We start from the raw sequence: 13,561 nt of genomic DNA, 5'->3' as shown, positions 1-13,561 counted from the left end.
TTTAGAATTTCAAAAAACACACAGGTATAAGATATTTGAAAGCCTCATAAATTAAGGTCAGAGCAGTGAAAGCAAAGTGTGTGTTTCAAGATGTGTTTTTCTGATGCAGATGAGAAATGCATGGAGATGTTATAAATTACTAAGTGTTAAAGATCAAAAGTGCTGGCAGTTTAGGGACATAAGCAGTTTCCTTGAAGACTTACTCAGGAAGGAATATTAAGTTTTCTAAAATCCCAAACAATACATTTCTCGTTGCTCTGAAACCATTTATTGTGCCAAAAAAAATTTTTAAAAATCTTTGCAGCTGGCCAGGTTTAGCTTGTGCAACCTTGTCTAAGTGTGCAGTGTGCCATTTCCTGGACACAAGCAGATAAGCTGTGATGCAGGAGGAAAACAATACCGCTGTTATAAGCAATTCTTCCTGAATACAGAATGGCTGACAAGTGAATAGCAATGATTCACATAAATGAATGTATGAATGAGTCATCAGCTTTTCAGATGACCACCTCAGAGGCTGTCTTGACTAAAAAGGTTTGTGACTTCATTCAACACCGCACTACTCTTTCACGCTCCCTTGTATCTCTGTCTCTCTCTCACACACACACATGCACCCACACACACATCCCTCACAATTCACCGAGTAGCATTGTCCTGCCGAGAGATGTGTAATGGAAAAGATAAATGGAGTATAAAGCTAAGGTGACAGGACCGAGCATGGATGTGTATATGTGTATTTGCATGTGCGCGCGCGCGTGTGTGTGTTCCTGTGTGTGTGCGCCTGCATGTGTGCACTGCACAACAGACCAGCAAACCATCTGCTCATCTCCTCTTAATGAACAAAGCAAACAGCAGGAGTCAAGGCTGTCTCCAAATCTGGAGTCTCTTTATTGGTAAGCACACACAAACACATACATACACACATCTCCGTGCTGTTTAATCTGATTATCTTTGATTGAGAACAGGGGCAAAGCAACCTTTTTAGACCTCACTCCTACATCAGTGACAGAGAAGGTCTGAAACACAATTAGCAAGCTGTTACTGAGCTCTGCTTTGCAGTCACATCTGACCACAGGCAGCCAAATAGACCTAATGGGTGGGAACTAACCAATGGGAACTAACACAACTGCATCTGTTGATGATGAGGAAAGTGCAACACTATTAGACAGCTGTTCGCCATATCTTTTCAAATGCACTTGGATGTATCCAAGGCATTGGATCGACTGGCTCTGGCGCTATCACAGCCAGGCAAGAACCTATACACACATTTTGATGTGAATAAAACTGGCAGCTATTGGACAATAAGACAAAGCAGGACCTCTGCAAAGGAAGTCTGGACCTTGACAAGATATGACACTGTGTGCGTGAGGCCAGAAGACCATAAGAAAAAGTCATTAATCTGGACTTTGTGTAGCCACATCCTGTTCAAAGGCCCCCGAAATAATTTACATGGGTAGCACTCCTTCAAAAAGCTGAAGACATCCGCTGTGCTGCATAAATACTTATTACATACCAAACAATGGTCATAGATGACAAGGCTAAAGATCAGACTTCAGGGCTTGATAATCCCCTTGGAGAGGTTTATAAGATAACAGCAGGGTGGCATCATGGGTAAGAAGACCACCTTTCTGAGGGTCATCCAGCTGCAGCATCTGCACAGTTGAAATGCCTTTGAGGAGATATTTCAGCAGGGACACAAAAACCCAGCTGTTACAGCAGTAGTTTTTGACCTGGGGATACAGACATCTTGGCTGTGCTCTCTAAGTAGTATGGGATTATGAGTATTATAAAACATTTTTAAAATTTTATTTGATTGAAAACTTTTTCATCTATGAAGTACTTCGGAAATATTTTTAAACACTTTAAAATAGAAACTGGCGAGCTGTCACGTAGCTTTAGGAACTGAACACAAAAAACATAAAAATCTATCAGAAAACTTTCACAGAAATGAATGACTATCATGTTTGAAAAGACCTTCTTTTTTCCACATTGATAAAACCATGATGGTTTTATTTTTGTTGAGTTTTAATTGAATCTGTTGTATTCTTTTCCTTAAAGAATACAACAGATACAACAATAATCTGTACAGAAGAGAAACTCAAATTGTCAAATGGTCTGACAGGCTGAACCCAGCATCTCTGTACACCAGACAGTTACAGCACTTGGCTGGTTCGATTTTACTTGACAACTTGCACCCTTTGCATAGTGAGTTTCAGTTTATTCTTTCTGTGTGAAGGCTTCTGGTCCCAAAGTGCAGAACAGCAAGGTTTAAAAGCAGCTTTGTTCCAGCAGCTGTCATTCAGAAAGACAAATCAAAGCTTTGCCGCATGATGCTGTGTGGATTCTCTCTTATAATTATTTTCAGTCTTTTGCACTATGCTTATCTGTTGTCTGCTTCCTGTGTATGTATTGAAAATGTGCATGTGAGGATGGATGACTCACTACTGCACACCAAACCTACCTGCGGGTACAAATAAAGTAACCTGACCCCGAACCTGAAGTTCATCCATAAAAATGTTTGAGCAGCGAGACTTATCTCGCCCACAACGCAGAACAACAGCGACCCCCACAGGTCGGGTTTGTTTTAATTTTTTGTTTCTGCGAAAGAAACCTTTTTGGTTTTGTCAGGCTTCCGTGGCGGAATTCTTTCCCCTACCTTTCTCTCGACGGTTACAGCATGGATCCTCTTTCCAACTTTATTTCGGTATTTTAGTGTCAGTTTGACGCTATATTGGGATTGACGGCCTTCACTCGCACTCCGTAACGTACTTGAACGCCATGTTCACCACCACCGGTTCTCGTGGCCTCTGTAAGTGTTCTGGATTCGCGGTTAAACCTTAGCGAGTCTCAATGGACACCTAGCTTAGCTATCTTGACGTTAGCATTGCTCTGTCATTCATTTACTCAAGGCGGTATCTGTCAGTCACAGTTTCGTTTTGTTAATTAGCACCCCATGTTACATGTTTCCATGTATCCAGTTTGTTCAGCGAGTGCCTCACAGTTCTAATAAAACGAACTTTGTAGCACTGAGAAGGCTATGTGTGTGCCCCACCTCTGTCTACACAGCACTTTCCGTCAACATAATTCTTGGTTAATAATTAAAGAATATGTAAACAATTCGGTGAACAAGGCGACAGTGTCACTATCTTGTTCTTAATTGTGGTGTGTATGTGTCTTGGACAGACAAGGCTCCTCTGTCTAAAAGCCTTCTTCTGGTTCTCAATGGGCTGACTGTGATGCTCACCCTGCTGCCACAGTACCAAGACCTGTTCGTGTACCACCTGCAGGCTGTCACACAGCAGCACCAGGTATGGCCTGGCATCTATTTGCTTGTTTGGTAGACATGGAGCGGAGACGCCTAAACTAGCAGCCAGTTTCCTTTGATAGTTTCCACGTGTTCCAGAGTCCAGCCTAATGTTTGTTAACACCAGGAGAAATATGTTAGCACCACCTTGACAATAGTTGATTTGGGGAGAGAAAAAAAACAGGATTTAATTTTGGGAAAAAAAGTTTTTAAATCAAACCAGTCAACCCCAGTGAGTTTTCAAACACATCTCAGTCTCAATGTTTGGAGTATGCAAAGTTGTGGGGTTTTTTGGCATCGTGGGACTGGAAATAATGAGGATAAGTTTTACCTGTTGAGCCACACCAGGAAACTGAGCAATAAAGTTACAGCAGTGCAAACTTTAAGATGCATTGTTACAAGAGTTTGCATGTATTCAGTTGGTGATACAGAAAATCCAATGCAGAAAATGTGTTTTTATGTTTGGCACCAATTGGCTGGCAAATTTGTTTTACACTACAGGAATTGCAGGTAATAGAACACAAGTTAGATAATTGAACTATTTGGCAATTAAGTTTATTTTACTTAGATCTGGCCACAAACCAAGAGGTCTCCATGCTTCCTTCATCAGACTGTGGGACAGTATCAGATAGTAACTGAGTAACCTGTGAAAGCCTGAAGCAGAAAGCTTGGGTTGACAAAGAAAGTTGATATACACTGTTGTAATACCACTTATCTGACTTTGGTTTTAGGTTTTGTCAAGCCTGACTATGTTGAGCTTGCATTGTACTGTAGTACACCCTCAGTCATAGCATACATGTGGAAAGGAGTCAGAGGCCATCAACTAGTAGGAAATGTATGGTGGGACAGGAATTATCATATCCCCATATGTAATCATCTGTTATCATGTAACTGAATTTCCACATTTTGGTCACATGTTGACATCTGAGTCTGAGCTTGTTGATGAAGACCATGAGATGTTATTAAATGCTTTAAGAAGCATTTAACCATTTTGTTTGAATTGATGTTTAAAAGTAATACTTCTATTTGAGTCAAACATGTGAGACAGTATATAAAATTTGGGCTATAAATGTAATGTAAAAAAGCTTTATTACACAGGGTCATATTTGTTGTCTGTGTGTTAGGTGCAAGTGCCTATGTATAACTCTTCTGTCCCTTGTGTTGTAGGTGTGGAGGTTGTTGTGTGGCAGGCTGGTCTGTCTTGATATCAAGGACTCCTTCTGCAGCAGTCTGCTCATTTACAACTTTCGAATCTTTGAAAGGAGGTTTGGCACCAGGAAGTTTGCTGTAAGTGTGAAAACCATTGATAGATGAAAGGTTTTTTGGATAGAGTACAAGCAAAGTTTTAGTTGATCTAGAGTATAGAATGGATGGTTTAAAGTGTTTCACTATATTCTCCCAAATTAGAATTATATTTTCACCACCTAGTCTCATGTGCAAAAGCAAAATGTAAAGATATTTTCAGTCGTGAATATAAGTATGGTCGTCAGTCAGAATCATTATGAGGTTCATCTCTGTAACGTCACCTTTTGGGGAAGAAGATACACAACTTCCTTTGTGCTTGTGCATATATTTGAAGATGGGTAAGACTCATTGACTGTATATGAAAGAGAGATTTAGCTTCAGTAAAAGATAATGTGGAACTGGTAGATCACTTTTTACCTCATGACGCATCCACATCTGTTTACTCTGGAGGAGGCTGTAAAACTTTGTGAAATGAGTCGATGGGTTAGTGAAGCTCACTTCTGTTCAATGACAGGGATACTGTCAGTAACCACTGCTATTTTAGTAAGCGCTGCTGTTAGCCTGTGTTGCTGAAACTTTCTTCGAGGTGGATCTAATGTTGTGGAAGACTCAGACACTTAGCAAATAAACTCTCATATAATGTGAGAATGTAATCAAACTGTTTATCAGAGGGAAAATGGGATTTTTTTTTTTTTTTAGGACATTCAAGTCTAATATTAGCTGGCATAATACTAACTTATAACCAGCTGTTGTTGATTAATCAGTGTTGTGCTAAAAATACTGTTGTTGATTAATCAGTGTTGTGCTAAAAATGATTGTCTGTAAATGGGAGGGTTGCTGTCTGATCTACTGAAAATCAGTGATTGTGATGATATTGGGAATAAATAAGCATGAGGTGATAATAAGGTGATATGTAGATATACGTCTTTGGTGGTATGTGGATACTAATTCATTTTCTTCTCATGAATCTCATTAGAAGAGGATTATTTTGTTAGCATTTTTTCCAAAGAATATTGTGTTGCATTGTGTATTAGCAGTGAAACAATAACAGATCTCTCAGGTGATATATAGTAGACACTGATCAATTGATCATCAGTTATTTTTTTACTCAATTTTCATTCGTTTTCTAGTCAAATGTGGCTTTTATGTTCATTGAAAGTTATTTTTTGCAAGGAATAAAGTTGTTTTAAGTAATGTATTTGTTTTAGCCACATAAATCATCATTTGACCCAGAAACGACTATTTCATATATGCAGATGAACTGAACCGAATTCACAGAACTGTGGGTTCTGTACTGCAGTATGAACCTAACCGTGGAATTTTGTACTGTTACACGCCAGCTACTGATCTGTGACTTTAGATAAAGACCAGGTTTATGGTCTCAGTCACTTTTATTCTCATCTTATTTAATGCAATTTGATGTTCATTTTCTAAATTGAATTATGGTCCCACTTTGTCAAATAGATAAAAAAGTAAAGTGTCATAGAATGCAGTGTCCCTGGGTTATCAGTCAACTAACCAGTAGGTGACATTAGAGGAGCAACATTTACTTTCTGTATATAGACTATGGCAAGGCTTTTGTTTTCTAGCTACTGCTCTGATAATCTTATATTGTGCATTTTTCTCCTTTTCCCAGTCTTTCCTGTTTGGTACTTGGTGTCTTTCTGCACTGATGGATTTCCTGCTGGCCAAGGCTTTCCAGTTTCTGTTTGACTATGAGGTGGAAGAACTGCCTTCAGGACTGTAAGTGCCATTTATTGTAACGCACATGCTCTATCATTAAAACAAAGTTTATTTATTTTTTTTTTGTATATTTTATGGCCTGTGAGAATCCTGCAATAAAACGGTTCATTTTCACGTCAGTATTTTGTTTGATTCATGTAAATGCTGGTGTCACAGCAACTTACAATCCATCTTCACAAAAGGGACAATGGCAGTTTTATTTATGTACAAGTAAACTCAATGTGCTTAATATAAATGATAAAAACATAAAAATCTATGTAAATCTACAAGGGAAAAAAAAAAAAATCTCTCCTTGATTTTTCCCTCTTTCCTCCCAAAGGCTTGCACCAGTCTTCTCTCTATTTGTGCCTTTCTACCTATCGATTCCCAGGATGCCAGTCACACAGGTACTGGGTCGCATCCACATCACCAACAAGTCTCTGGTCTACATAGTAGGCTTACAGGTAAGTCCCTCTTCTGCTAGTGTGGGCACATGGGTATCTATTTTGTTTCTATTTTTGACAACTGTTCTTGAATTCCTGAGAATTGATCTCTATTGTATCATCCTCTCACATCTCTGTGGTACAGCTATTGACTTCCAGTCCTTTTATGTGGCTCCTTGCACTCAGTGGGCTGGTGAGTAGATACGTTCTTCTTGCCATCTGAACATATGTCTAAGATGTGTACCAGCATTTAAAACTATAACAAGTGATTCAAGACCAGCAGGGGTAAATGGTGGTGTTTATCAAGGGCTCAGCATGTAGTGTGAGTGAGACAATAAAAGCCAAATAATAGTTTCAGTATTAGTTTAACAATTGATTTGTTGATTAACAAAGAAAATATGTGCACCTTCTTTAAAATGTTTTAAAGCAAGTAGCAAGAGAAGCAAAGCAAGAGAAATTGCAAAAAACCTATGAGCTACATTGTAGATTCTACAGGCCTCGGCTAGCATGTTAAATATTAAAGTTCATTACAGTACAACTTGAATAAAACTGAACAAGCATGGCTTGTTTGGAAGGGTTTCCAAGGCAAAGCGTCTTCTCTCTAAAAAGAACATGGCAACACAGCTTGCAATTGTAAAGTTGCGTCTAAACAACATGGACCACTTTTGGCAAAGCCAAACACAGCATATCAGCACAAATGCCTCATAACAATTGTCAGCATGGTGGAGGAGGTGTGATGATTTGGGCTTGTTTTGCAGCCACAGGACCCCGACACCTTGCTGTCACTGAGTCAGCCATACACTCCTCTGTATACCAAAGTATTCCAAAATCAGATGTGAGACCATCTTTCCAACAGCTAAATCTTGGCTGAAATTGGATCATGCAACAGCGCAATGATCCCAAGCACAACAATGATCCCAAGCATCTCAGCAATAGAGAAAGAAAAGAATGAAGGTGCTTCAATGGTTCAGTTGAAATGCTGTGGCAGGACCTTATGAGCGCTGTGCATAAACAAATACCCGCAAACCTCAATGAAGTGAAGCAATGTTGTAAGCAAGAGTTTGCCAGAATCCCTCCAGAAAGAAATGAGAGACCAATAAAGTCATACACAAAATGATTACTTCAAGTTATTGCTGCTATTGAATCATGGGATGTACTTATTTTTTCACACACTTCTTCTGCATTTTGGCTTAAGTTTTGCTAAATAAATAATGACACGGTGTAATATGGCATGTGTTGTTGTTCATCTACAGTAGTGTTTAAGAAATTTTGGAATGTTGAGGACATTTTTTTTATGATTTTTTTTTTTTTTTTTTTTTTTTTAATGATGTCCTTATGCATAAAACCTTAGAATTGAGAGAAGGGTGTACTTTCTTTTTCACATGACAGTAGCTGTACATCTTTGGGTTTTAGAAAGTTGATTATACCAAGCAAAGCTTTTGAAGATGTGACCTGGGACTTAGAGCACCTTTAAGTGTTTTTTTGTTTACATTTTACCACTGAAACAACTGAGGTAAATAATCAATAGATTTATTGAAAAGGAAAATAATTTTCAATTCCAGCCCTACTTATATACTAGTTAATATCTGTGGAAACACTTGAATATTGATGCCTTACTTTCTATGGCAAAGTTTAATTTGTATAGAGTAAAGCTTGTGATTTACATGCTATGTGCACATGTCTTTCAGATCTCAGGTGGACTGTACCACTCCAATGTCCTGCGGTTACAGAAGATCTTGTTTGTCCCTGCCTGGGTGTCTCGTATTGGACAGTATATTCTTGAACCAGTCTTTTCAAGTGAGTCCATCCGTTTGTAATAACAAACACAAATCCTGTCTAAATCCCTTTTTACAAGGAACAGAGTTGCAGAGCCTGACATGGAGTTGTTGTCTCTTTATGCCTAATTGAATAATAATAGAATACAAACCTTTTAGGCATTTGACTTGTGCTATGATGCTGAATGACTTAAAAACACCAAATTTTCCTTTTTTGTAGTTATCCTCTATTTGAAAAATAAACAAGTGAAGTGAAAATAAAACCAGGAATAAAATGCAAGTTAAATCTTTTCCATTTTGGAGTTCAGTGACTAGATTTATCTGGCTGTAGGCTATTCAGGCAACGTAAGACTTATGTTTCCAATTTTATTTACTCTGTTCATTTTATCCTTCTCACTTGTCAAAAAAATTCATAAATTTGATTAATGTAATCCCATTAATCAAAATGATGACTTTAAATATTAATAAATTATTTATTCAGTATAGTTAAACTGAAGATGTACTTTTTTTTATATTAATGTGCATCTCTCAAAATATCTCCTCAAAAGATTACTCACCTTTTAAGGTTCTGTTTTAAGTAGCTCTTCCTCTCCATTCCCTGATGTCCCGCATACTGATTTTAAGCCTTTTAGAGTGCTTATCTGCCTCAAAATAGTCCATGCTTAACAATGTCAAATTCCCTAACTGAACTATTGTTCTCTGACTGAAATGGAGCATAATAATAGTAATCTAGTTTGTTCGCCACTATAGATAGGATATGAGTGCGGGGCAGTAACATAAGAATATCCTGAAACCTAAAACCTTATTGTAGTGAAACAGAATGAGTTCTAAATTATCCTTTAGCACTTAGATGTGTTACAATATTATATATTTTTAAGATTAGTGTGTTTATATCTATGTTTGTCAAGGCTCCCAACCAACCACTGAGACACCTCTGGGGATGGGTGCCACGCTTGACATTCAGAGGCAACAGAGGATGGAGCTGCTCGACCAACAGCTGCTGCTTGCCCAATACAACGAGGCCAGGAGGAACACCAGAGATCAGCCACAGGTGGATACACACGAAGACTTAAAACTGCACCAGTGCATAGCCCCCCCCCCCCCCCCCCCCCCCCCCCCAAAAAAAACCCCAAAACAAAACAACAACAAAAACACCCACTCTCTAAGAACTTAATTTCAACTTAAATTAACTTAAATTTCTAACATTAGTTGTCAGTATGGTGCATATACAACTATGAAAGGGAGAGAGGACCGTGCAGTTACAGTTGACGTCATGGGCATGAATATCATGGTAATTTGGGGCATTTTATGATTCTGGCTGGATATTTGACCACTCTACTTGGCAGAATTGGTAGAGTTCATTTAAACTGGTTTCCTTGCACAACCTGGCTTTTAAGCGTAGTCCACAAATTTTCAGTAGAGTTGAGTTTGGGAAGGGTGTTCCAGAAGCTTAATGTCATCCTGCTTTATCTATACCAAAACCAGTTTTGATGTGTGTTTGGGATCATTGTCTTACTGGAACACCCAGTTGTATCCAAGTTTCACTCATCTAGTTGCTAATTTGAGGTGAAGTTGAAGAATTTGGAGGTAGTTCTCCTTTATTATTCCATCCATTTTGTGCAATGTACCAGTACCACTGCCAGAAAAGCAGCCCCACTGCTACCACCACCATTCTTGACAGTTGGTACAGTGTTCTTAGTTTTGAAAGCCTCACCTTTTCTCCTCCAAACATACCTCTTCCATTGTGGCCAAATAGCTCAGTCTGTCTCATCTGACCATCAAACTTTTCTCCAGAAGGCATTTGGCTTCTACGTGTGGACAGCTGCAAATTTCAGTCGAGCTTGAAGGTGTTGATTTTGGAGCAGGGGCTTCTTTCTTGATTGGTAACCTCTCACTCCATTGCAATATAAGACACTTCACTATGGACAGGAATGCTAGAGTTCCAGCAGTTTTCAATTCAGGGCAGGCTTGAGCCTTGGTGGTTCCTGGGTTGTTCCTGACCATTCTAACCAGTTTTAGTCCAGTGAGTGCTGTCAGACAAATCCTTTTTATGGTAGCAAAGAGAAACTACCAGTTGTAGTCAATCATGATCAAGATTGACTATAACTGGCCTATTAACAAGAAGTTAATAGGCCTTGGCCTTGTCAAGATAAAAGACGTTTTAGAACCTTCAGCACCAGTTATTAAAAGATTAGTGAGTCTATGTAGATATCTGAGCTTGTATGTATACTTTTGACCCTGTGTGGATTAGAGAAAGTGAGAGAAATGAAATGAAAACCATTTTTATACGTGGTTCCCTGTTTCCCATGCCTGAAATGTATTTGGACAAATACAAATAATAAATGAAATGCTTATTAAAAAAAAAAAGAAACACACTGTTGAGAATTTCTGTCTGATCAACCCACAGTCACAGATGCCCATTTCAGCTATCCGAGTATCTGGCAGATATCTGATATCAATATTGGATTGGTTTATCTCTAGATGGCAGTGACTGCAGTTGTATGATAAGTACAATGTCTTCATATATTGAAAGTACTAAATACTGCCTTTATCCGTGTGTTTGTACAGACTGGGTTGTTACAGTGGACCAGGTTATTCCCCTCACTGAGACACAGAGGACAGAACCGCTTCCCAGTGCAGCCCCACCCTCAGCCTCAAGCACACCAGTCCACACAACCACCATTACTGGACAACTCCCCTGTAGCAGAGGAACAGGTAGGTGTTCACGTCTCTGTTTATGTATGTATGTATGTATATGTGTTTATATGCCTTAATTATGTGTCATATGCCATTATTCTTCACTGGTAGTATTAATTTACTTTCTGTAGCTCACATATAACCTGGATGTTCCAGGATCTTCATAGACAGACTGTTAACTGTAGTCACCAAAACTTTACTGGCCCACCTTTCATTTTACATTGTGCAGTTTGACAATACTGTGTTGCATGTTCTGATCTTTGGGCTGATTTTTATCTTGTGTCCTACAGGTTGCACGTTTAGTGGAAATGGGCTTTTCCAGGATTGACGCCCTCGAGGCACTCAGAGCTTCAAATAATGACATTAATATGGCGACCAACTTCCTCTTGCAACACTGAGGGAAGGAGCTCAGTGAGGGGAAAAAGGTGACAGAAAGAGAAAGCAGGAACCAAAGCAGATAAGCAAAAAGCTGAGGAGAAAGGAAAATAATTCAAAGAGAATAAACAATGGAAGGGAGAAGACAAAGAAAATTTGTACAGATTATATGAAGGCAGTGTCACTGCTCCCCTGAAGCAGTGTTGGGCTGCCCCAACATGAGCCGAGCCCGATAGCAGGCTGATGAATGAAGCGTGAAGCACAGAGTGGATGTCATTTGCGTCATAGCTTTCTGATGGCTGTTGTAGTGTGAAACAGACGTCATTGCTCAAGGCAGATGAGTCAGGCCTCTTACTTAAAGAGGTGCCTGAAAGCATTACATAAAATCAAACAAATCAGAGCTTTCCTAGGAGTACATCTTACAAATACCGGTCTCCAGTCCACTGGTGGAAATAAAAAGTGGGTTATTTATTTCAAACAGTTTAGATGCTGAGGAACACAAATCAGCTGACATCTCACAGACCAACATATACAGTAGTTCTGTAAAATACAGTTTGTATCCCAATGTTATGTCCTGTGTATCCAGAGTTCTAGATGTTAACTGGTTATAGAGGTGTCGAGGGGAAAAAAGTGCAAGATTTTTTTGTGCACGAAATGATCAGCAGACACGATGTCACTTATTTTAATTTCATACTGGCAAAAGTAAAAGAACCTGGTAAGGACTCTGGACAGGTTTTGCAGCAACTTCCTGGAGGTCGCAAAGGTTCAAATAAAAAAAACAAACAAACGACTACATGAACAATATAACCTACTTAACATTGATTTAACTACACAGGTTTTTGTTCATTTTGGCAGTGTTTCATGGAAGTAACAGGGTGCAACCTTTTCCTGCTTGGCAAAGCAGTTAGCCTGACTGAGAGATACTTAAGGAGCCAAACTCTTGTGGAGCTCACTGTTTTGGCCCATTTTAACTCTACATGTACTGTACATTGTTGTGGACAGTTAGGCAGACAAGATGCTGGCTACATGGGCTATCTCAGGGTACCTGAGGTGATTTTTTTCTGTTAATGACATAAACCCATTCACACTAGTGCATCTACAGAGATGCACAGAAAGCCTTCAAGGAGGACATGTTTCATGCCCTTGACCATTTTTGTTTCTGTATTTCATGCTCTTATATGCACAAATGCATCAAAAGTTTATTTATTCTGTCTTAACTTTTTTCACTGCCAGCACATCTGTCTAATTCTAAGTAAGTCTTAGAAGTTGGTTGATATTTATTATGCAATATCATAATGAGATGTTTATGGCGGCTATGTGTTTGCATAGTCACTACTTTGTGTATATAAACATACCTGCAAGAGAAGTAATACAGTAATACTGCAGAAGCTGTGTATTGATGTCAAAGATGGATGCTAGTTTTATATTTTGTGTATAATATTGATAATATATGACCACTGAAAAGAATAATTTGTGTGTATGTATTTTTTTCAGAGTGATTAAAAAATATATGGGTGTGATGACAGAATTGTTGCATGGTCAACTTTTTGATGAACTATAATGAATCATATTTGATCGGTGGAATAAATCAACGTCCCGACTGAATTATTTGTGTCATTGTCATGAGCATGAATGAATGATAAGTCGATAAAGCATTAGTCTTTAGGTGACATTCCAGTGTTGAATTGGGTTTGTTGGTGTCCTGAACTCTAATAAATCACTAAAAATTCAGCTTAATGAATCAGACGAAAGTATACAAATGAGCTAAAACTTTTTGCTTTTTTTTTTAAAAACCAAATATGATTTATGGAGTACATTCTAATAATACAGAGACTTTATTTTTTTATTTTAACAGATCAGTTATTGAGGATTTACTATCAAAATACAGTTCCAAAATTTTAAACATCTATTGGTAGGCAGGGTAATTCTCTACACTTTTCCATGTAGCCTTTCCAAATAAGAGATTTCACAAAAAATAATGCTGAGTTTAAAACCTGGAAAAG

At 38.5% G+C, this 13,561-nt stretch overlaps 1 protein-coding gene across 1 annotated transcript; it reads left to right on the top strand.

The window, feature by feature from the left end:
- The first annotated feature begins 2,630 nt into the window (after window positions 1-2,630).
- ubac2 (UBA domain containing 2) lies at window positions 2,631-13,152 on the top strand. Its single transcript, XM_030748106.1, has 10 exons — window positions 2,631-2,806; window positions 3,181-3,305; window positions 4,469-4,588; window positions 6,183-6,289; window positions 6,609-6,732; window positions 6,857-6,904; window positions 8,400-8,508; window positions 9,395-9,537; window positions 11,055-11,201; window positions 11,474-13,152. The coding sequence occupies exons 1-10, from the start codon at window positions 2,776-2,778 to the stop codon at window positions 11,579-11,581; spliced, it is 1,062 nt and encodes a 353-aa protein (XP_030603966.1). The 5' UTR covers window positions 2,631-2,775; the 3' UTR covers window positions 11,582-13,152.
- Window positions 13,153-13,561: the final 409 nt, after the last annotated feature.

Source organism: Archocentrus centrarchus, chromosome 15, assembly GCF_007364275.1.
Source record: "Archocentrus centrarchus isolate MPI-CPG fArcCen1 chromosome 15, fArcCen1, whole genome shotgun sequence".
NCBI lineage: Eukaryota > Metazoa > Chordata > Actinopteri > Cichliformes > Cichlidae > Archocentrus > Archocentrus centrarchus.
This window is presented reverse-complemented; position numbering and strand designations above follow the sequence as displayed.